This window comes from Thunnus maccoyii, chromosome 14 (genome assembly GCF_910596095.1).
Source record: "Thunnus maccoyii chromosome 14, fThuMac1.1, whole genome shotgun sequence".
In the NCBI taxonomy this organism is placed as follows: Eukaryota; Metazoa; Chordata; class Actinopteri; order Scombriformes; family Scombridae; genus Thunnus; species Thunnus maccoyii.
The window spans coordinates 20,429,049-20,453,565 of record NC_056546.1 but is presented as its reverse complement, the minus strand read 5'-3'; the positions used below and the strand labels follow the sequence as shown (position 1 = coordinate 20,453,565).

Here is a 24,517-nt window from a genome sequence, read left to right as displayed (position 1 = left end):
GATTTCTTTTTGTTTTTACTGTGCAAGAATAACTTTAACTTTGTTCACTGTGATGGGCTACCTTACTCAAGCCAGTTTCAAGTGCCTGTGAGTAGATTTTTCTGTGTTTAGTGAAATAGATGAAAATTTGTGAAATGGAGAAAAAAAGACAATTTAAAAATCTTAAATGTCATGTTAAGTATATGCTAGGGTTAGGCTTAATAAATGAGCTAAAACATACAAAAACAAATGGTTTCTATGGTTCTTCAAACTATTGAGTCTTGGGGGAAATGTGGGAAAAGTTTAGTGATCAACTGAGAGAACTACACCTTTGCTCTAAGGGAATTTAGTTTCATGACTCATGTGATAAATGATGAAAAACACAGAAGAGCCTCAAACCTTCCTCCTTTCTGTGGAGCTCTGGGTTCGCTCTGTGATGAGTGAAACAGCGTTCTGCTCTGCTCAAGATTCATCTACTCTGATCTAAACTAAATGAGTCAAGTTATTCCTACTTGGCGCCGGCAAGTTTGATTAACATGAGGGCCTCTATTTGGTACCTGTCAACCTTAACACACACACACACACACATACACACACACACACACACACACTTACATACTGTATACAGGAAACTGTTTCAAACTGAAACTCGAGAAATCGACGTCTCTGCGTGGCAGCACTGAACACTACTGTCTGTAGACCTCATGTAGAAAGCAGCTCCAAAATGTGACAAAACCATCCTCCGCCAGTTTCCCCCTTCACTTCAACACACCCACACCCTGAGGCAGCACAACCCCCCCCACCACCACCACCACCACCACCTTCCCCACCCTCCCCTGGGCCCCCTTCAGCCGGCTGCATGTCTCTGGAGGTCGCCTCTGACGTCAGCAGCTCGACTGGGCAGAGTGCCAGCCCTGTAGGCCCTTGATGGATGCGGTTGGTCTGAGAAACAGTCCGCTGTGTGTGGGGCGCACGGCACAGACTCAACCCGGCCTGCTCAAACACATCTAATGACCTGTAAACACCCGACAGGTCCGTTCCTTCTCCCTTTCTCCTGTCTATCACACACGCTGAGGATTAAAGGAGACACATGTGAAGTTGAGTGATTTGTACTGCAAATGGCCGGGATAATAAATAGAACCCGCAGAGGCACACTCAAGCTCTGGTGATCCCATGGTGTTTAAGAGGAAGGTTTTTAGTTTTTCAGTGCAATAAAAGCAAACGACTGACGTGGCTGCAGATATTCAAGGCAGCCTGTATTTGTGGTTGACTCGTCAGGAATTTATTTGGGATTATGTGAGCTAAAAAGTACAAACACTGAACCAAAGCAAAATATTACAGAAATTACAACTCTGCGTCAATATACCGAAATCCGCTGATCCAATCATTATGTTGGAGCGATCCAGAGAGCTGCAGCATGTGTGTGTGTTTCAATGTTTGTCCCTGTGTGTTTGGGAGTGGGTGTACCTGCAGGCCTGCTGCTGGTCTTCCTCTTCAGCCATCTGTCCAACGTCTCTGCACTCACACTCTCCAACACGAAGTCGTCCAGCATCTGCGGGTGCAGCGAGAGGTAGGCCTTCACTTTCTCATCTGTCAAGCCTGAGGAGCACAGAAACAAAACATCTTTTACTTCACTTACTACGCAACTTTATTCATAAATAAATAACGCTGGGAGATGGTTGCCAAAATCAAGGAAGTATTAAAAAAAAGTTTACAGGAGAGCAACATGAGGTATAAGAGGATGGAAGTAACATCTCACTCAGGGTGACAGCATGTGTAAATGCACAGGCAACAAACAGCCGAAGGTCATCTTTACAGTGAGGCGAACGCGGCGGCAGCAGTGCCTAGGATCCAGCTAAAGCTCTCAGATAGCCAGGCTAGCTCACTTATGTTTACTGTAAAGCTGTGTCTCCAGGGATAGGAGCCCCCAACAGAGGCAGCAGGATAAAGGAGGACTCGATTGTGCTTAATAGGCAATTAGGTTCTTGAGAGCTTGCTAAGTGCTGCTGTTTACTGTCTTTGTTGTCAGGGAAAAAAGCAATTTGCCAGACCATCGTTGAGGGAAAGTTGTTTTTAATACACCCGCTGGCGTCTGCACGGTTCAACTGAGAGGCCTTCATGATGCACTGGGAAACCATCATGTTTAGGTCATTCACGCAAATGGAGTGTTTGTCTAAAACAAAGACGTGTAACTGTCTAAATTCAGCCACAGGACGTCATCTCATCATGAGACCGTGAACTTAACGCTGACATGAAATGCAACCGAAGGCAAATCATTCGTGGACAAGCAAAAATAATCCGATGGCAGTGCTGAATTTACATTTTATGGTATAGTACACAGTAATAGTATCTGTTATCTGATAATACGAGAGAGAAAACCCCGATCGTTTTTATACTGCTTTCTCACGAAATGTCTGGTTATCAGCAGCATCTGTGTAGACTCCCTTCAAGTGTGAATCACAGGAGGACATGCAGCTGGAAGGCATGTGTTCTGCTGTCAGACACACACACACCAACACACACACACACACACGGCATGAAAATATTACTAAGTGGAGTCTGAAATCCTGTATATCGGGGTAATGAATGGCTACAGACACTTGTGGGCAATAAAGCAGTATGCTAAGGATGGCACCAAACAACAACAACCAAAAAAAAAACAAAAAAATAAAACTAGATGCAGGAGATAGAAGCAGCAATTTCCACTTCAGCTCAGGTAACCTGTTATATGTCTTTAAAAAGTGTTTAAAAGTTGCATTTGAGGAATAACTTCCGCCCTTTCAATGTGAATTTATTTTTTATAATCAAAGTGCTCCTGACTCTGGTAAAGATCCGGAGCAGCTACCTACGACCTTTGATCTATTCCCCCAAAACAAATCATTTGATCTGCAGTTACAATGGATCATCTGCTCAGCGTGTGTGTGTGGGTCGAGCAGGCTTGTGGTTGCAGGCAAATAAGGCAAACAGAGGTGGGGGTAAGTTTGGAGGGTGGAGGACGCTGCGGTCTGACGCTGTCCAGACACGAGACACAGCTCTTCAGGAGCGGAACGCCTCACGAGACTCCTGGCCAGCTCTGACGCACATCGGCAGAATACGGCTTAATAAATCAGAGAAAGTTAAGGGGGGTGAAGTGAGCTGCAGGGGACAGAAAGACACACAGAGAGGAGTAAAATGGGAGCGCTGCAAAAGGCCCTTACGACTTTGTCCTATTTGAAACACAAAGAAGGCACTGTCATTAGTGACACTACAAAAAAATAAAAAAACAAGGACGCTGTATGAATTTATGAATACGAGTTTTGTTTCTACAAGCTCTGAAAATTATTTAGCTATCATATGTGTGCACATGAACAAAAATAGTCAAATGTCCTATTTCCTTGGGGCAAAAGCAAACAACAGTGATAAAAAAAAAATTGCAGTGGGCATATAATGGTTGATAAAACAGTAATCTGTTAGAGCTGCATACAGAGTATTTGTATGTGCTTAAAATCACTGACCTATACTTGCAAACACTGCGGAAACAATAATTTGTGAGGCGTTGCTGGTGAGGCAAGGACCCCTAGAAAAGCTGCTGTTTATTTCTGACCCCTAATTTAACCTTTCACCTTTTTCTATTTTGACTGATAGACTTTTGAAAAGTACAAGAGCACAACATCTATGTCAGCTTTTTAGAAGAGGGCTAATAATGTCTTAAAGGAGAAGTCCAGCAAAATTCTATATTTTCTTTTATTGTCTACAAATCCCCAAAAAAGACCAACAATGTGTTAGTCAGTCTCTCAATACGTCCCTAGTTCCCCAGATTGTCTGAGGCTCTCAGACCCAAATCCATTTGTTCCAACTGAAGTCGTAAATCTTTAAAAACGGGTGACAAATATATGCTGTCATTTCCCACAACAGCTGGGCACTGTAGTTTTTAGCAAATGTTACCCAAACAGGAAGAAATTGTGTTTTTGCAGGGGATCATTTTCAACCACGGAATTGGTGAGCTAGTGACTATTTACAGTATTTTTTGAACAACAAAGGAGCTCTGTGGCACAGAGGAATAATCCATATCAGGCTTTGGCTACACAGACAATACTTGTCAGTAGGATCATTGTTGGTTTTGGTCTTTTTATGGGATTGTTGACAATAAGAAAAATTTAGAATATCACCTGATATTTGGAGTGATATCAAAATTATGCCAGACATGTCACAACGACATGATGATGCACCGAATGCTTGAAGAGATAATAATATATTAATACGGTGCATTAAAGGAAGACAGTTTATATTATCAGGAAGCCTTCAAGAGTCAACTTCCTCTAGAATAAATGTACGAGAACATGTTAAATCAGTTTTATAATTTAAACATTTTGCGCAGATAGTTTAAAACAGTTCAGTAATGAATCAGTACAGATACTAAAAAAGCATCACAGTCCAGGTAAAACTCCACTGTTGGCAAATAGACACATTGTTGTAATGTAGTTAAGGGAAAAATGTTTTTATCTGTATCAGTTTAAATGCTTGTAGAATCTGTGGTTAACGGAAAAAAAAATCAAAAACATATATATCGTTAATCTCTATTAAAAAGCTCTGGAAAAAGAAGCAAGAAGAATGACTGGTTTGACTGAATAGCCACTATTGCAGCATGATGGTGATTGATGGCACTTTTTTCTGCTACTTTCTGCCGACCTTACAGACTTCTGAAGTCTTTAGAGCCACAGCTCAACCTAATGTGACCGCAGTGACACTCAGAGCTGTGGGATATGCGTCAGTGTCCTGGGCCTACGACTACGGCGGCTAATCAAAGGTGCAGCCAGATCTGTCCCACATGCTGTGGTCCAGAATGGTTAACCCCACTGGGAACCACATGTGCTCACTCAATCAGGAGAGAGAAAGACCGCTGTGGAAGGAGCAATGGCTTGGTCACTGGTTTGACCGGAGTTTTTTCCCTTTTATTTCGTCAAACCTCAGTAGAATTTTCCTTTCTGCCGGGGCCAGCACTGCTAAAGACAATGGTGTCGACAAAATAAGCTGATTTTGATTTTAAGGAACATAATGATAGAGAAACATGTCTGACATGTCAAACACACACAAACCAAAATGACTATAAAAGTCCAAATTCTCATCTTCTAACAGGCTCTTTTTTTTTTTTTTAGATTTGTCAGTTTTTAAATCTTCAATATCTTGAGCCAGTCTTCTTTGAACTTTTCTCAGTGTAGAAATACTCAAAATACTCCATGACAAGTAAAAGTCCTTCATTCAAATTCTTACTTAAGTAAAAGTACAGAAGTATTGTTGGCAAAATATACTTAAAGTATCAAAAGTAAGCTTATTCTTTCTGCTGTAAAAAGCTCCCTGTGACTGATATCAGAGTCAGAATCAGAAACAGGTTTATTGCCAAGTAGGTTTGCTTTGGTCTGATGATGCATAACAATAAACTGTGACGAGCCGGCAAGCACTGCAAAATACAAGAAACATAAGTGACAAATTAACCATAGAAGATATGAAAAAGTGTTATAAGAAGATAATAATAGTCTTATGATAAAAATAATAGAGCTGTGCAGTTTTGTGTAGGAATGTACATAAGTTCACAGTATGAGGATAAAATATATATATTATCATACTGATGCATTGATATGTAAGCACAGTTGTTTGGAGTTGGGGCTATTTTTAACTTCTTAGTATACAATGGGTAATTTAGCCCAGCGTTTCCCAACCCAAGGGTTGGGTCCCCCAAAGGGTCACAAGATCGATGTGGGGGTCATGCAGTGTTTATGAGGTAGCACAGAAGAGAAACAAAGTTTTGCTACAAAAAAATGTATTAATATTTAGGACGTTTGCCTTTTTTTGTGAAATATTGGATAATTTTACCTCTTTGGGTCTTGAACAGTCATTTAGATGAAACCATTTGAGAAGTTTAAAGGAAAAATCTCTCTAGAAATCTGAAATGTGTGTTTTTTTGTAATGGCTCAGAATCCAGAACATGTGGGTTTAACCTTTAACAGTGTATTGTACTGTATAAAATTATCCTAAGTTTTTTTATGTAAAACTGATCTGCAATAACTAACAACTATAGCTGTCATAGAGGGGTAAAAAGTACAATATCTACCTCTGACATATAGTGGAGTAGAAGTGTACAGTAGCATAAAATAATCAAGTAAAGTACAAGTACCTAGTAGAATTGTACTTAAGTCCAGTACTAGAGTGCTTAAGCACCATTGTGCTAATAGGAGTTTGAGTCAAATGAAGTACACTCATTCAGACAAATGTAAAGGCGGGAAACAGCTTGTTGTGCAGCATGTTTGTGAGTGGCTGAAGCCCAGCTGGCAGAGATTTCGGAGCCTGACTCAGACTTGGGCTTCCTGTGTAAAAGCTAAAGCCTGAATTCATGCAGTGAGGTATTGTTGCATAACACTTATCTTGACTATAGCACACCACACCCTGGGACTGGGAAGGGAAGTCCAAACCAGTCACAGTCTGTCTGGGTCTCTGTGCTGTCGCATCCAAGTTTCAGTACTAACACACTCCAATTAGACAAGGAACAAACTTACAGACGGCATGGACTGGGAATCTATATTAGGTCAGCATCAATTTGTGGGATGGAATTTCAGGCATCAAAACATCCTGAAAAGGCTTCGAAACAGTTCCAGTTTATGGGCATTTTTATTAAGGAAATCAATTAGGCATGGTCTGATTTTATATGGAAAAGTAAATGGCTTGTAGAGATGCTGTAAACTGTAAGTAATTTACTTCATCGTATAATGAAATGTGCTTTCAATAAATTTTTTTTTTTCTATGTTTTGTATTAGTATAGCAACTTTAAAGTACTGAAACAAGCATCAGTATTGAAACCTGACGATAGTGAGTCTTCCAGACAGTTGTGGTGAAATACTGATACAGATCAAACATTACTTACAAATAATTGCAAAATCATTCTGCTAATCTTTTGACATATTCTTAATCAGGTTTGGTAAATAGTGAAAAGGCTGGTTGAAATTTGAAGTGTTGCAGAAAATCACAAATCATGGGATACAAAAACTAGTTGTATTATTTGACGATGTGATTTAATATCATATTAGAGCTAAAAGTCGTAATGAGACGCGTTGCAGGTCAACATTTATCAATGGCACACAGGAGTGAAAGCACCAGAGTATTTCATCTCATTATAGGAGGCTTCTTCAGAGAATAGGAAAGGAAAAGAAACCCCTGTGAAGCAAGGCCTAATTTCTCTCACTGACATCTGTCTGTCCTTATTTTGCCATTTATATTTTGTCTGCACAAGCTCTCACTGCCACTGTTTCGATGCAACACCGCTCCTTCAGTCTTCATCTGAGGGCAGAGGAACAATGATGGTGAGTGCACTGGATGTCTACAACTGCTGATCAACCTCCTCTTTTACTTTTTTTTTAACTTGAGGGATTCTATTTCAAAATCAGAGTTTCTCAATATGAGTGTATGTGATGAGAAAAGACTCATCCACACATCACAATGCATGCTTCTTACCCAAGACACTCCCATCTAGCTACTGCAACTAACGATGAATTTCATCATCGATTAATCAGTAAATTACTTTTTGTGATTCAATTAAGTTTTAATATCAGAAAATTGTGGAAAATCTGAATTTTCCAGAACCCAAGGTGATGTCTTCAGCTTGCTTGTTTTGTCTGTCTGACACCCAAATTATATAAAACAGAGAAAATTATGTAAATGTTCACTTGATAAATGCCTTACATGATTAATTAATCATCAAAATTGTTGTTTATTGTAATGAAGTCAGCCCATGACGGCTGCATTTTCAACAGCTCGTCTGACAATTTCTGTCGCAATTTGCAATATTTGTGAGCAATTTTTATGGTGGTGTTTAATTTACAATTTTTGCAAAATTGAGCTAAAAAGTATGATTGTCTCAAGAAATCAATCATAATTATAAAATGTAACATCTAATAAAAGTAAGAGATATTTTCAAAAGCTTTAGTAGAGAAATTATAAATTTGTAGGTAAATGTGAACTATTTAAAGAGCTAGCCACAAAGTCAAACATGTTTCAGAGACTTTTTGTCCTGAATTAAGCTTGTCAGGTAAGCTAGTCTGGTAAAACTCTCTCCCAACAATGTCCATAAATAAAATGTTTAATTGAGGTATGAGGGTAGACACGGTTGAGCTTAACAATCAGTGAGTAAGGTCTGCTTGAGAAGCTCTCGTAGGGAGAGAAAGTTCATGATGCATTGACTCATTTGGAAGGAAGGTGGTTACTACAGGCGGATGAGGTGTCATTTTATTTGACGTGAGCTCTTCTCAGAGTGGCTCTAACTACCAGTATTTTATGTAGAAAAGGTGGTAATGTCGTGGTGCAAGGAAAGTTTTATTTGATCTTTTTTTTTTTTCAGAAATACTGCAAGAATTTTGTCAAAACTGCAAGCGCTCACAAATAACATGGGATTTGGTTAAAAAAATACATTATTTCCCACTTCTGTACCTGCAAATTCCTGGAGGGACTGCCAACGGAATGCATTGCTTTAATTGTAACAATTAACTAACGCATACAGATAAAGGAAGCATTGGAAACTCTGCTAAAAACAACAACCAACTCCACCCTATCTCCATCACTCATCTCTATTCCCCATGATGCAGTTAGCTATCTGTGTGATAGTGCCTGAACAGAAGTGAGCGTGTGTCTTCGGTGCTCCTGTCAGATGATGTCGAGCGGCAATGTCAGCAGCATAGGCTGACCCCAGCAGTGCCGATGTTTAGTGAGCAAGATGTTCCTCCTCTGCAACACATAGATGAAAAATGCACATGAGAGAAAAAGGGAAAAGACCACTTCTCTTGAAGCGCACTCCTTCTGGCAGAGAGTCAAGGGCAAGCTGCCAAGGTACTACTTTTCACTTTCCTGACATGAGGCTGTGGCAGGAAAGGGGAGGGAGGGAGAAGGGAGGAGGTGGGGGCTGAGGGGTGCGTGCGTCAGCAGGTCCGCCTGGGACTCCCTTGCCAGGAGGTGGGAAGAGCATGTGGTTCTTATCTTATCTATGGGAGGGCTGGAGCACAGCGTCCAACACTGACATTCAGTGAGCGGCAAAGAGGAAAAAAAGAGCCAACACTGAAGATGAAAACGCTTTGACTCCCACTTTTCACCTCATTTATTCATTGAGACTGTGCCGGTGAAACTGGCTTTGTATGTGTGTGTGTGTGTGTACATACACAGGTGAGCGCACACATACGCACACCCTCCCTACATTCCACAGCGGCCAAGGGTGAGGTGACCGGTGCTGCTAAATCAATACTAGTCAGTGAAAAGGTGTCAAATTAAGAAAATGCTGTTTCACCCTGGACTCTAACTGCAATCCCATCACTTCCAGAGACACGCCCCCACACGGCGAAAACAAACAGTGCTGCACAAACATGCAAACTCACACCTCACACTCGAGAGAGAGAGAGAGAGAAAGAGAGAGAGAGAGGGAGATTTCCATGGAAATGTAATTTGCATTATTTCCACTTGCATGGTCCAGGTCATTAGACGTAAAGGGTAAGGGCTATAAATGGCAAACTGAGATGTAGATAAGGCATGTCCCTTGATCCACAGCCTAATAGTGCGGTCACAGGCAAGCAGCAACAGCAACACTCTAACTGCAGTCAGGCCAACCTTCACCCTCAACTCAAGTCATAAACTTTGAGATTATAAAAAAAACTTCCTTGTCCATTTCTTCCAACGACGAGCATAGCCAAAGGTGGCAGATCACACAGCTGCCGAGACAGCTGATAATGATCCTTAACAGTAAAGCTGGTGTTGCTGCCTCAGAGTAAACATCTCGCCCCAACCGGTGGTTAGATTTCTGTCCCCCCCCACACACATCAGCGATAGGGGTCATGTTCCCCACTCCACATCTGGACTGACGCTGAACTCCGCAGCCGCTCCGCAGAGGGCCCAATGGGGACCCGGTAATGAGAACCACAGATCCTTGCGTCTTCTCCAGTGCCGTGTTCTTTTATGAGCCTTGACACGAGGACAAGTTGTAAAGAAATCTAAATGCATGTGGCCTTTTCCCATCCCCTCAGATACAAACCCCCGACAAGATGACAGAGGGTCAACGGACGCCTTGAGGAGAATGTCATCTGTTTCACCGCTCATATTGTGCACTGTGCCCTGGCACCGATCCAGTCCTGCACAGATCTTGATATAAAAAGGGTTCAAACTGCGTAACAAGTTACTTTTCTGTGGCTTGAATTTCCTGAGAGTTTAAACAAACACTGAAGACAAATCACAAAGAGAAACTATTTGGCATCAGCCCAGCCTGGGATTATTCATGCATTCAAATTTCAATCAAGCTTTCAATTTTCATATTCCAATCATATCAAGCGTGATGTGTATTTATATATTGAGTGCGTGTGCAGAGAGAAGTCCTCACAGTGAGAGAGAAGGCATGCAGTGGGGCAGGAAATGTCCAGCGTGAGCACTTCCTGCCTGACAATGCACCCTTCTTCACTGAGTTAAGCAATTCGTCGACAACCAATTGGGTTTGAAAATGCCTGAGAGATCACATTAGGGCTGACCCAGACTGACCTCCGATACTGACCAGAACTTTCCGCAAACAATGACACACACATATGCATATATACTGTATGCATGCAACGTGAAACTACAAACAGCTATAATATCCCAGGACTAAATAACTAACTCACTACTTGTGAGGTTTACAATTATATGAGCAACCTGGGAGTGAATGAGCCAATATGTTATTCTTACAAACCAGAGTCTGTCTCTCCGGGGAGAAACTGGATTTGCTGGACAGTCCTGCAACCAGTCTCATTTCAGAAAGGACAAACAATGATAAACATGCCGTTAGTTGCTAGAAAACAAAACACTTTTGCACTTTTTAAACTACAAAAAGCCCTGCACTTTTCTGACACATTAAAGGTGACCTACCACATGTTTACAAAACAATCTATAGCAACAATCTATATATAAAAATATATATATGGAGGAGATAATGGGTTGAATCATGTAGGAAGCATTCATCTGTTCATGTGTTTTTATCGCCACACACATTATTCCTTGATCCCAAACCGGTCATGCAGTGAAAAGGCAAACAGCGTATCAAGTTAATCCTACATTTAACCCTGATTAATTGACAGCTGTACAACAACATTTGAAAAAAAAAAAAAAAAAAAAAGACATAAATGTGAGCTATGATATTCACATACAAGAACTCACAAGTCTGACATGAGTGGACAATCAATGATGAACTTTTTCTCAACATATTTGTGAATGAGTGGTTTATAGTAAAAACAATATAACATAAGATGGCTGAGTATTCTATTTCATACAGTAGATGTCACTTTAACTGACGCCCACATCTCCTGTTGTTTTGTAAATTAAAAAAAAAAGTGTGGAAGCTCTCTGAAATCTGAAATTCTTGTCCTTTTTTGGTAAGGAGGAGGACGGGATACCTACATACTGTACCTCAATAATACATTCCATGACTGCAGTTTACTGCTATGTGTGTGCTTTGGCATCATTCACTATCCCAGGCCCCGAACTGCTAACTTGTTATTACAGGGTTGCCACTAAAGGTCACTTGAGGTGCCACTGAAACAACTGGAATCACTGACAGAGTTACTCATGTGGCACACAGAGAGCGTAAACTCCAAACACAGAAACTATAAATTACGATGATTCCTGTAAGAGAAGCCTACATACACTGGAAAACTGGATACAAAAACCAGATAAAATGCAAAAAGGACACTGTACATTGACCACTGAGTAGCACAAACATGCTTAACAGATATTAGTGTATTATGGAGGGAAAGTGATTTTTGTTTGTTTGTTTGTTTGTTATGGATATTTATTCTATTGTGACAAAACACTACAATTTTAAAAACATTTTTTCCTCATACTGTCATAAATTTCTCATTTCTCATAATTTCTCATGTAGATACTTTTTAAAAAAAAAAACACAAATGATGTTAAATTGTGGAGCACATCTACGTCTGATGTTTAACATCATATCAGATTTTTTAAAAACTAAATAAGCAAAAGAGCTTAAATAAAAGCATTCAGTTGTAGATTAAATATGATCACATGTGGAATAAGAGTATTGTATGAATATTGTACAGAAAAAATGTCACAATGAATATAAACATTTGTAATGAGTGTATTTATATTATTTAACCGATTTCTAGGAGAATGTTGAAACTGGCTTTTAATTTCTACATTAATATTTGTGGGTTTCTGTTGGAATAAACAGTTAAACTTTCTTCACTGTAGCCTCATGTTACACACGCTTCGCTTTTTTGATGCCATGTCTTATTGCAGCACTGCTGACTGTCGCACAACTCAAACCCGAGATGGGATTCATAAACCCGCTCTGTATTTTATTAAGACGGACTGTAGAGACACACGCTACATTTTCCAAATTGCAGTCCTGCCTGGTCCCCCTCCAATGAAGTCCCCACCCATCCAGATCAGCTATCAATCTGTCATTCATAAAGTTGAGTAGACAAATGGGCAAATAACGTACGCCCGCAGGACCAGAAGAAATAATGTAATAATGCCCATGTTTTATCGATTCAGCGCTCTTACTGCCCTGTTACTGAAAGTCAAGATTTTTTTTTGTTTTACTCTTTTCAAGTGTTTGTCAAAAATACCTACTTGCACCCAGGAAACAGTCCGTTAACCTTCTGAAACAGCTTGTTGAAGACGGACCATCTTCCATGTCGGATTGAGAGCGCAAAATGAGAGAGGAGCCACGGAGAAAAGTGCGCCTCTGCAGCTGCAACTTGGTGCGTCTGGTAAAACCAAAACTATTCCAGGACGCGCAGAGGTGATGGTGTCCCCAATGCTTGAGGCTGTGCACGGTTTAGGAAGGGCAAGAAGAAGAGCAGAGTGCTGCCCCCCTCCTCCTTCCACCAGCGCTATGACCCAGCACCGCTGGCCGAGGTGTAGCTACAGTCGGTCCGCCTCCTCGGCGTGGTAGCTCCGCTGTGGATGTGCAGCAGCAGACTGGGGGAGCAGAGACCACGACGCACAGACACAGAGGAATGGGAGTAAACACACACACACACGGGGAGACAGGAGCGCGCCAGTGTCAAGTTAGCTATAACACCCACATGTTTTCCTGTGTGTTTTTCAAAATAAAAGCCCAAATACTGAGCACTCTAAGGCAGTGGTTGTCAAAGTGGGGCCTGGGGGTCTCTTAGGGGTCCTGGAGATGGTTCCAGGGGGAATAATTGATTTTCACAATAATTCCATCCATAAGTAACACAATGATTACCTTGCAGGGCAGCTGGATTCATGAGATCACGCAAGAATCCATCTTGTCAGGCTTCAAGTTATGAGCATGTGTCCTAACTACTGGTGGTCCAGATCAATCAGTGTCTTATGAGGATTCTCGTGTGATCTCATGAACTCATGATCTTGCGAATCCAGCTGCCTTGGAAGGTAAGACAGTAATAGACAGATGGTTCATCAAATCACCTGCCAAGTATTTTTTGAAAGTGTCTGCTCTTTTCCAAACAGTTTCCAAGGACGACTTCTCATATGGTTCTGTGTAACAAACCATCTGGCGCATCAGGTTAACACAATGACAGAATGTATGACTATTTAGGTCATATGTTTCATACACTTTCTGTAATAAAACATCTGAACGCTAAAGTCTTATTAGATGGGGGTCCGTGGTCTAATTTAAGTGGACTAAGTTTAGGAGTCCTTGACGTGAAGTAGAGAATCACTGATCTAAGATGCAGAAATTGTTTCTTTTTTGAGCAATAGTAGTGAACATTAAAGTTAGATTTTATTAAGTATTTGAGATTAAACATTTTTTTCTAGAATCTAACATTATATAATATTTATCTGAACTATATCTGGTATATACATATTTTTGATGTAGGTCTATTGCTAAAAAGTCACCAAAACTACGCAAAATAGCACTTAACTGATGTGTGCTATCTTGTAAAAGTCAAATATTACATTTTTCCATTTACACTTTTTCCATAACGGACACATTTATTTTAATTTGAAGGGTGCACCGCCCCTGTTTCCGGTGTTTTTGCATACTTGACGCGTCTGGAAGCGCGCTCTTGACGGTGCTTAGCTGCTGTTCCTGTTCCTGAATTTGGCTGCGTAAAAGGGGCCGAGCCATATGTCCGGCGCTCTCCAGAGACACGCTGCTGTTTCCTGATCCACGACTCTGTGGTCAAGGAGGAGACGGCGACAGCCTCCAAATTCACAGCATGGCAGAGTAAAGACATGGAGCGTCTACTTCAGCACAGATGCTGAAAATGTGCAGCATATAGTGTTTAAACAAACCGGGTGTAAGTATCTTATTGTCTTACCAATGTGCCCTTTTGCAAGGCACTGACCTTATTGCTGCTCTTGAGGTGCCAGAGCTGACCCTGACCTCTGACCTCCTTAGCAGTCAGGTTATGTCGTGTATTACCAAAGCAAATTTTATGAATGGCCTGTGTCCAACAAACACCTTCATTCAGATCAGACTTTCAAAAAAAAAAGTCTGGCAAAAAAAAAAAAAAAAAAATCTACTGATAGTCTCAAGTAGAAAATATATCTAGTAAAAAAACATGTTTAACATCTCAACACACACTTTCATCATGATGCAGCATAAAAAACTTCATTTACAGAGAACACAGAAACAGTGTGTGTGTGTGTGTGTGTGTGTGTGTCGTAGTCTAAACATTCATCATGCCAAGGTCTAATTCGGGTCTTATCTAGCTGGAGATTTTACATAAGGTTCTTTTGTCTGAAGTAAATAAGATTTGTCTTTGTGCCTTTTTCTGGATCACAGTTGATATTTCAGCTCCTGACTTCAAATATCTGCGGAGACTTGCAGAGTTAGGCATTTATTAAAGGAATGCATTCAATTGATTTATTTCACCAGGCTAACTCAGTTGTACATTTGCATAATTATAATTGTAAATATCACCTTGAATTGGCATGATAAAATAAATCAATGTAGTACATTCCTTTAGCAAATGCCTGACTCTGCAAAATACTGCAAAGACTGCACATCTGCAGTACAATTGAAATATTTAGACTGGAATAGTGGACTAGAGTTATAATCTTTTAATAATAATATCCCATCCAACAGAGATAATAATAAATATAATCCAATTAACCTCAAATTCAGGTCAACCAGATGAATGTTTTACAGTCTGAACTGACTGGAAAAAAAACAATAGAAACTGACTACACAGATAGAAGGTTAAAATTAGACAATAGCACAATTAATATGTGTAACCACAAAATAACCCTAATGCAGGATTTTTCTCCTCTTCTTTTTATTATTTTTGAATTCAAAGGAAGTCAAAGGATTTCCTGTATTAGTTTTCTCTGACGTCTTTAAGGCCACACTTAGTTCCTATGAACTGTACAGTCTTTGCCTTAAAGCAAGCCAAGGAATGCGTCACCACTGTTGTTTATATTTCCACCAAGAATATCCAAAAGAGACACATTTACATGAAAGGGAATGAATTTTGCTCCATAAATCGACAAACTACACATAATACACAGCACACATAAAGATCTCGCTTCAGATTAAATGTTAAAAAAGTCACAACTATCAACAGCACATGTTCATTATTTCTGTTTAAGTTTAGATGAAGATCCCACATCAAGTTCCAAATGAAGTGAGCTCACTATCTCCACAACCTTTGTAGATGTGCGCCGGTGTTATCAGCGCTCAGTGCGCCTAAACAGCTCTGAGTCGGCAACATGATACAGCATAAAGTGTGCCAGACTCCCTCACGGCCGCAGCACTACATACTGATCATATCGTGAGAGAGAGGTGTGGGAGCTGTGGTGGGTTACGTCAGCATGTGTGCTATCAATCACTGGCATTCCTACACTCTCGAGCAGCTGGTCCATTCAGAGGTCATGTGTAACATAATGTATTCATAATGTCTGTCTGACATGCTCTGTCGCTTTTCCCTCTGTTTTAACCCGATGGGAAAAGCCCTTAAGTGTAAAAATAACTTGCATACTACAGTAACACATCAGTTTATTTCCCATACTTGTATGATGCTGCCATTTGATTTGTGTAAGTGTGATATGTGTTGTAACAAATCATGCATATGTTCATTTGAAATACTGACCTAATAACATCCATGAGTTTGGGAGACTGAATGCAGCTGTTTGGGTGAAATAAAACCATTCACATGCAACACATAATCAGCCTCTTATTTTAGGATTATCTGATATGGGAAATGCACATAAGATTTCATATTTTTATTGAATTTCATGACTTTATTCTGAATTGTCACAAAACCTATGATGAAATAAGGGAGACTGCAAATTGTCAAATGTAACACATACAAAAAAAAAAAGGAACAAATGAGAAGCTTGAAGTCGAAGACGCTGAGAGAGCTCTGTCATCTCCTTCAGGGCTCACCTCTGAGCTTATGCACGGAAACTCAGATGGAAAACAAATACTTTAAAAGGTTCCCTGCAAAGTTTTCGTGGCAGGAAGTTTATGAGCTTATGTGAGACGGTTATGGATGAAGAACTGTGGTAGATCACAAGGGATGCCACAACTGTGTCTGTGTGACCCACCAGTGAACCCTTCCGATCTGCAGCTCTCATAAGTGGCAAAGCAACTGTTTTCCTGTTGGAATAATTATTATACAACAGGAAGTGACTGACCAGTTTGACCTGACAAATAAAAGCAATGTTTCATCTTTGTGAGTGAGTCCACCTCAGCACTATTATATTACACTGACATATTGTTATTTTTTATGTACAGCAAGATATGCAATCATTTTTGCCCTTGTACACTATATTAAACATTATGTATATTATGTATATATAAATGGTACATGGGAGTATATATATGAGCGGTTGGAAAAAGACACAAAAGCAACAGAATGATCCCAACCAATCTTGAGTTGTCAGATGTTTCCTGTACTATTTTAAGTACACAAAGCAAGCTGCATTTTGTTAGGGACACATTGCTGGTTGCTAGGGAGCCGCCTGGCATCTCTGGCGGATGACTAAAGGAGTAGTTTACCAAATTGCTACTATGACCCTGACCCATGACAAGATTTTTGTAAATAACTTTTTATTTGTAATTGCTGTAATATTCTTATCACAGTATTAAACTCCTTTTCAATGAGTATACATAACAATAAAAGTCCTCTGACAGAAATGCCATCCTGGGTGATTTTGATTCAGGATAATGTAAAAAAAAATAGCATATTTACTTAAAAGAATAGATTATAGACAGGTCAACAGTGGCTAAATCTGCATCACAGTATCTTTTTATTTATTTGAATACAGTTGGAATAAATTAACTAAGCACCACAGACCCGAGAAAACCTCAACATGTCCGCCAGGGCTCTCCCTGGCTTGATCTGTATCAATTTGGACAGCCAGTGAGCACTCTTTTCTCTGTCAACATTATCCTGCCACCAAATCCCATATCCATCTGTGAATGGATACCATGTGTGCTACAGAGAAATTTATGGACATCAAAAAGGTGATGATGAAAGAAACAGAAATCTCATCTGTCTTGATATGGGGTGTGTGTGTCACATGAAGAGAGGCTTCCTATGGCCGCTGGTGAAAGAGCAGCTTTGCTATTGTCCGCTGGGGGATCAACAGCTGACTGAGGAGTGAAGTGGTCGGCAGCCATGCTTAACTGTTCCCCCCTCTCGGCTGTTTTTAGCAAACATCCTCCTGATGATTACGGCCTCTGTCTCCCAACACATGAGCTGCACATCCTCAGACGTGTGCGCTTGTTCACACACAGTTTTACCCCCCCTCCTACCCCCACATTACAGACCTCATCCACTTAAGCACATTTCTGATTCAAGGCACTGTACAAGCTTTTTGCACACTGCACACACACACACATACACACACACACACACACGCCCCAGATGTAAGTGAAACATTTACAGATCACATGCAAGCACACGCAAACATGAACACATATACACACACACACAGGAGCATACTTACATCCACGTAGGCACACGCACACACACACACACACACACATCACATGCGGCAGACACACACCACAGAGACTTCCAGTCCCCTCCCCCCAACTGAATAGTCTGTTCTGACAATCCACAGGACAGCCGGAGCATTGACGTCAGAGGCAGGCCCATGAAAATACAGGGTCCCTGGGGGGCTGAGGGAGTTATGCACATCTTCACAGCTTGGCTCGCAACTAGTTCAACAACCAATGAGCATATTACTGCCTCTGTTTACTCTTATTTGTCGGAAAATGCATAATAAAAAAAAAGGAGTTCCACATTTACACAAAGCCTGGCATGCACAAATTTGCATGCGACTGCAATGCGGATCATCTCAAATGTGACGTCAATGGACGTCATTGCACTGTGATCCATTAGGACAAATGTGAGATAGGTGCATAATTTAGGTTAATGGAAACACAAATCACAGCACATCATTACCTGCCCTCTGTCGTCTTAATAATTGCCATTTTGAATAACGGCTGTCAAACTGTAGTATATTAGACGTACCCAGAGGGAAGGTTTGTTGCTCACACTCAGACATCCTCACAGTCCCCGGAGAAAAGATGACATCTTTGTTTATCGCTCAATGTTCTGAAGCTCTTTCTGTTTTTTTCCTCACTTCTAAGACATCATTAGGACATCAGAGCCATTAATCTCATTGTTCTCTCTCCTTCCCCTCCTCTCACCTTTCTGAGGTTGTCTATGGCAAATTATGTAACATAGTTATTGTTTTTCTGCCTGTAACCAAATACAGTGTGTGCTGCTGTGGTCTTATCTGTAAAAAAAAAAAAAAAAAAAGAGATCCCTGATCCCGGTGGGTCAAAAGGACACAAATTTTTAAAAATGCATGTGTCTATTTTGACCTTGGCCTGTGTGTGTGGAACAAAGTATTAGAGCAAATTCTAGTGATAAAATAGAGGATTATTACATTGAAGTAGTATCAGCATGTACCCAACATGTAGTGTAAATTTGATTATGGTGGCCATACAACGAACAAGATATTTGTGTGTGTGTGTGTGTGTGTGTGTGTGTGTGTGTGTGTGTGTGTGTGTGTGTAGATATAGTATATAGAAGATTAACATTTAATATTAAAGACATTAGATATTGTTATATTTATATTTTGATACAGCAATCAAAAGTTAAAGTACACAAATTAGTTAGTTCCAAAATTCAATGAGGTTGCCCAATAATTAGTGGCAGGTTACAAGCACAGAATGAATTATCACTTTAGATTTTTACTCCAAAATGAACAATTACCTTTTTCACATAAAATAGCCAAACGTGAAATAACTTTTCTAACTTGCAGGACCCTTCTTAATAAAAAAAGATAATGCAACTGGCCCTGTAATGTTTGCCAAAATTTACCAATTAATTATCAGCGTCAGCATGGTTGTTACAATGCTGTGAAAGAAAAAAACCTTAAAACAAAGAATAATGATGAGCAAACATCAATAACATAATATGAGTTATCTACTGATGTAAGTGGTCGAAAAAAAGAAGTGCAGCTTGCAGCTGTTGCTCACAGAAAATGGCAACCAAGACCAAGAGGAAGAATAGAAGGAAGCTGAATAAAATGGTTTAACCAGTGGTGAAGATTCTCTCAGGATTATATCCACAGTATTGAGATTGTTCCTCACTCAGCCAGACTAAAAGCGCATGAATTGGTGTGTGTCATCACAATTTATCAGAGTCCAGGCTTTCATACACAGCCATCACTTCTGTCCATCCAGTCCATGACCATGACCTTTATTGTCTGGAGGACATAAAGCGTATCAGTCAGGTTATCTGGACAGCCTGATGTGTCCGTCCAGTCCAGGGTAAGAATATATGTGTCATGGAGTCCCTTATCTGAGTCCAATATGACTCTAAATAAATATCCAAGAGGTTTAGCATTTGTGGTGCCTTCGACTGCAACGTGGAGAGTCAGGTTGGGGATATTGGAGCAAACCTTAGAACAGCAACTTTAGGTTGGTTTCAGTTGACTTAAATTCCTGCATCCTAAAAAGTGTGGAACACTTGATAGTTTGAATTAGAATTATTTTCTGTTCAACCAGATGATCCTTTGCATCTTTTGATCGCCCAACATGGTTTCCCACTCACTGCAATAAAGTTTCTTACAGACGTGGAGGAGGAATCTGGATCCAAACTGTCAAAGAGATCAAAATGTACACATTAAGTACTCAGGCATTCTTAGGTCAAGCTCTGCATCTTTCAGACATACAGCCAATCCTGAAACTAAACAGGCCAAAATAATCCATTCTGAAGGAGTAGATTGCTGGTCCGATGAACCAGGAGAAAGTCAGGCCAATGAGGAACATAGTTGCATCTCTGCAGCTCTGTCTACTCTGGGATGGAGTTCATCTGAGCTTGAGACAATAGCATCTTCTCAGTGGTTGTGTGGTTTGAAGTCTACAGTTTGTGGCGTGTAGGACTCAGCTGTATCTTGGAAGAGTTCCTTCCGCATGTTGAATATGGTGACAGGAAATTAAGAGTCGGGTGCAGTGAAACTGTGACAGATAATGGATGATTTTTTCGTCAGTGTTGTCGCATCAGTGGAAGCACTGTGTAGATTACACAGCAGGGATTACATGTTGTGTCCCCAAGGGCAAGTGTCCACTAATAATACTTGGCTCTTCAGCTGCATGCATGTCCCTCCAGAAGAGGCGCAGCACTGGCTTGTCAACAGGAAACAGGCTGATCTGGTGAAAGTTGCCTTTTATGGACTCACTGACAATGTTCAGGGAACCTGAGGAGGATGATGGTCCCAACTTTGGTCTGGGGTGGAGTTGATTGTTGACTAATCCTATTGGAAGCACAGCACTGTTCTTTCCTCCATTATGGTGCATTATGTGATATGAGATTCTGCTGTCTGCTGTGCTTCCTCTGCAGATATCTTAGACACATCGTTATTTTGCTCCCATTTGCAAATACTTTTTAAGGAGGCCTCCACACATCCAGTATCTACAGTATGAGGTCTTTTGCTTTGTGTTGCTGCAACGCCACAGCATACCCAGGAGCAAAAATGCTTGCTCTTACTGGTTGGTCTTGACAAATTGTTTTTTTATTTTTGCAGCTCTAACAATCGATTCTATCAATTTAGATAACATATACTCTTCAAAGTAATTGCTAAAACCAAGGGACATGGCAGCATTGCGATAGGGAAGTCTGACAGGAGCGAGAAACTATTGGAACAGACAGGTTTTAGATAAACCAAGAGATTAGATAGATTATCTAAACCACTTATTTGGAAGGAAAACCGAACATGAGTACACAAATATCAGTAATAATCTGTCATTACACAGGGAATATCTGTGTAAACAAAATCAGCAAGTACAGTAGGTAAGCTGAACTAGAAAATCATTCTGTAATATTACCAAATCAACAGCTTGAGTAACAGTTTTATTGTTCATTTTGTTTTCTTTTTCAAACAAGTTTGTCTAAACTGGAGGTTTGTTAAAAGTCTGTATGATCATCTGACCGCTTGTGTTTGTTGACCCATGGGTTGTTTTGTGTGATGTCACCATGTTCCCAGATCTCAGCGATTAATTTGGTGATTAGAATGATATTATCCATCCATCCATCCATTATAATAAACCATTGTTTTTCTTTAAGCCGTTCCAGTGATGCTTCATGTGGTCAGGTGAAAAAATAAAAGCAATTCCATATGAACTAGTGGAGGCACAATGCTGTCTACACCCAGCCCAGGCCAACAGTAGGACTTAACAGGAACAAATACTGCAGTGCAAGAAGAATGGCCATTCTACACTGAGGTCTAAAATATTAAAAAATGTTTTTATTGTGCTCTAATGTCAGTGCATTGACACCTAAGTGATTGAGTACTCATCGGCAACATCAACTTAACTTTGTGGAAAGTGAACGTTGCTAAAAAAAAAAAAAAAAAAAAAAAAAAAAATGTATACTTGTATATAAAACGTTTTTCATTTTACTGTTCAAAAACATTTTTAATTTTTTAATTTTAGAGAACTTCAGCCAACAAATGGTTGACAGCTTTATTCTCTTTGAGATTACAATAAATGATTGCATGGCATTATTCCTACATTACAGAATGAAAGATAAAGTGTTTTACGTCTCATTGCAATGTTAGACAGAATTAATAATAGTATATAACAATATATATATATATATATATATATATATATATATATATTGTTTAGAGGAGTAAACTGGAGGAGTAAACTGGTTAAAACAAGAAATCTTGGATATATAATCAATGATTATGGTCACAGAGGAATAAGGGAGGCAGTGGGTGTGAAAGGATTTAAAAAAGCAAATAAAAGCAGCCCAAAGCTGGAGTCGAGCATATTTTTATTTCCACACTTTCTTATTGTAATTCAGCAGTGACTGATGAAATTAAACAAGTATACAGTGTACATGTTACCAGTGTAACCTGATATTTACTGTACTGTACCAGCACATATCTGATAATGATGAATTGCAATTGTATTTTGTGCCAATTTTATTGGCAAATGCTATTCTGAATGAGGAATTCTTTATCTCCAGGGAGGTCAAAGGTCAGGGAAAACTGTACTGTAGCACCTCTGAAAGGTGATGGGTAGTGAGTGTCTTGGGCATCACTGCAACCTGAAGCAGGTCACTCTACAGTAAAAAATCATCCAAACATTAGTTACGTCAGTTTATGAGGCAGCACTCGGAGCAGCAGGGTGCACTCTGACTGCAAAATGAACCATTTGTAAATGCAGCACTGCCAGAATTCCTCTGCCTTAATTCAGAGCATTCAGGCACACAGTTGTTGAGCAGATCACTCAAATGTACAACTGCACTTCAGTTGTAGCCAGATGGCATCAAGCGGGGGCTAAGTGGCTAATCTTGCTGCACCACATCACCAGTCTGTATGAATATGGTTTATTTTACTTTCAGTCGACATAGACTTTAGATTTACTACTACAGGATTTCATCATATCAAGAAAATATAATAATAATAATAATAATAATAATAATAATAATAATAATAATAATAATAATAATAATAATAATAATAATAATAATAATAATTCATTTCAGCACATTTGTATTTTTCTAGCTATTTAATTTCCTTTTTTCATTGCTTATTCTTTTGTTTATTAGCAGAAAACCTGTAAATGAGCCACAAAAAACCTAGATGGCTACATTTAAACTGTTGTTCCTTGCCAAATGCTAAAGGGCTTTCAAAAAAATGGTCACAGAAAACTACAATGTTTACATTTTTAACACAGCCCCTACAATAATATATATAATAATAAATAAGATCTATGATAGTCAGTTTATTTAATGAGTGTGAGAGTATTCACTATATGAGTGCACTTACAATCTGCCATTGGCTGAGAAAATGGACTGATGTAATCCATGATGAACATATTTCATTGTACATTTCAACAGTTTTAATGCAGCAGTTGACTGAAACAGTGGAAGCCGTCTTATGCTTGTGTGCCACATGCTGGCAAATTTAATGTGACCGTATAACACCTCTAATGCTCTCAGTGGCTCACTGTGATTCAGACCTCGTACTGCACAATTAAATTCAAAAGGAAAGAGGATTAGCGTGGATAATATGGCGAGAACTAAATGAAAGAAATGTTGATAAGGTTTCTATCAGTGCATGAGAGAAAACAGAGAAAGCACGTTTAAGAGAGAGACAGGTGGTGCAGATATGTGATGTGGAGCTGTGTGGAACGCTGCAGTGGAGGGAACTGCAGAAAGCACATGAATAAAAAAAAGAAAAAAACATTTAAATGGGTGAAAAAAAAAAACGTGATGAAAGAAGTGTGCGGGGTGGGGGGGGTGTATCTGCGTCAGAGCTGGAGCCAATGAAGTCAGAGATGGGGCAGGCTCGAGCAGGAGATGCTGTTACTGCCACTCACAGCACCCGCCTGGGCCTCATGTCCTCTACGTCACTGAGCTGGCACAAATTATGCCTGCCTGAACGTTTGCCACACACACACAGACACACACGCACACACACACACACACACACACACACACACACACACACACACACACACACACAGGGGGTAAAATGTAATTTATGTGCATTACACACATATACTGCACCATTCAATGACGTTTAAATTAGCTCACTGGTGGACATGTATTTTATTCCCCTTAAATTATAACCACTGTGAAAGATTTTACTCTGAATGCACAGAAATAGTGTTTTTGTTTTTTTTGTTTGTTTTTTTTACATTTTCTCATAAGGATAGTTTTCCATACATTATTCCTTATACAACATCAAGCCATTCATAATCATTCAAGTGTTTATGTACTTGAGTGAATGCAGCATATAGCCTGATAGCTGACACAAGTGCCAATATTTCCAAAGGAACCAAAATGGCTTTCTTAGTATCAAAGGATGCTTTACTAATAAAGCAACAAATACAGTGCAGCCAATAATTACATTATACTGTACATTAAATGCTATTATTAATAAATACTATACGTTTATGCTATTTATACCTAATGGTATTTCTGAGGATTCTCTCTGAAAACATTAATTGATTTTTTTCATCACAAATGCAGATTTACTGAATTCTAAAACTAAAAAAACAGTCTTATTT

The 24,517-nt window shown here is 39.7% G+C and overlaps 1 protein-coding gene across 6 annotated transcripts in view; it reads right to left on the bottom strand.

Moving 5' to 3' along the window:
* pde10a (phosphodiesterase 10A) overlaps positions 1-24,517 on the bottom strand; it is a 61,691-nt gene that overhangs the window by 27,358 nt on the left and 9,816 nt on the right. For 4 of the 6 annotated variants that reach the window (XM_042433725.1, XM_042433728.1, XM_042433726.1 and 1 more), the window contains one exon: positions 1,447-1,578. In XM_042433725.1, the coding sequence (XP_042289659.1) occupies positions 1,447-1,578 (132 nt within the window). Of the gene's footprint in view, positions 1-1,446; positions 1,579-12,603; positions 13,049-24,517 lie in introns of those variants that run through there. The other 2 variants (XM_042433730.1, XM_042433731.1) reach the window with 1 other exon arrangement.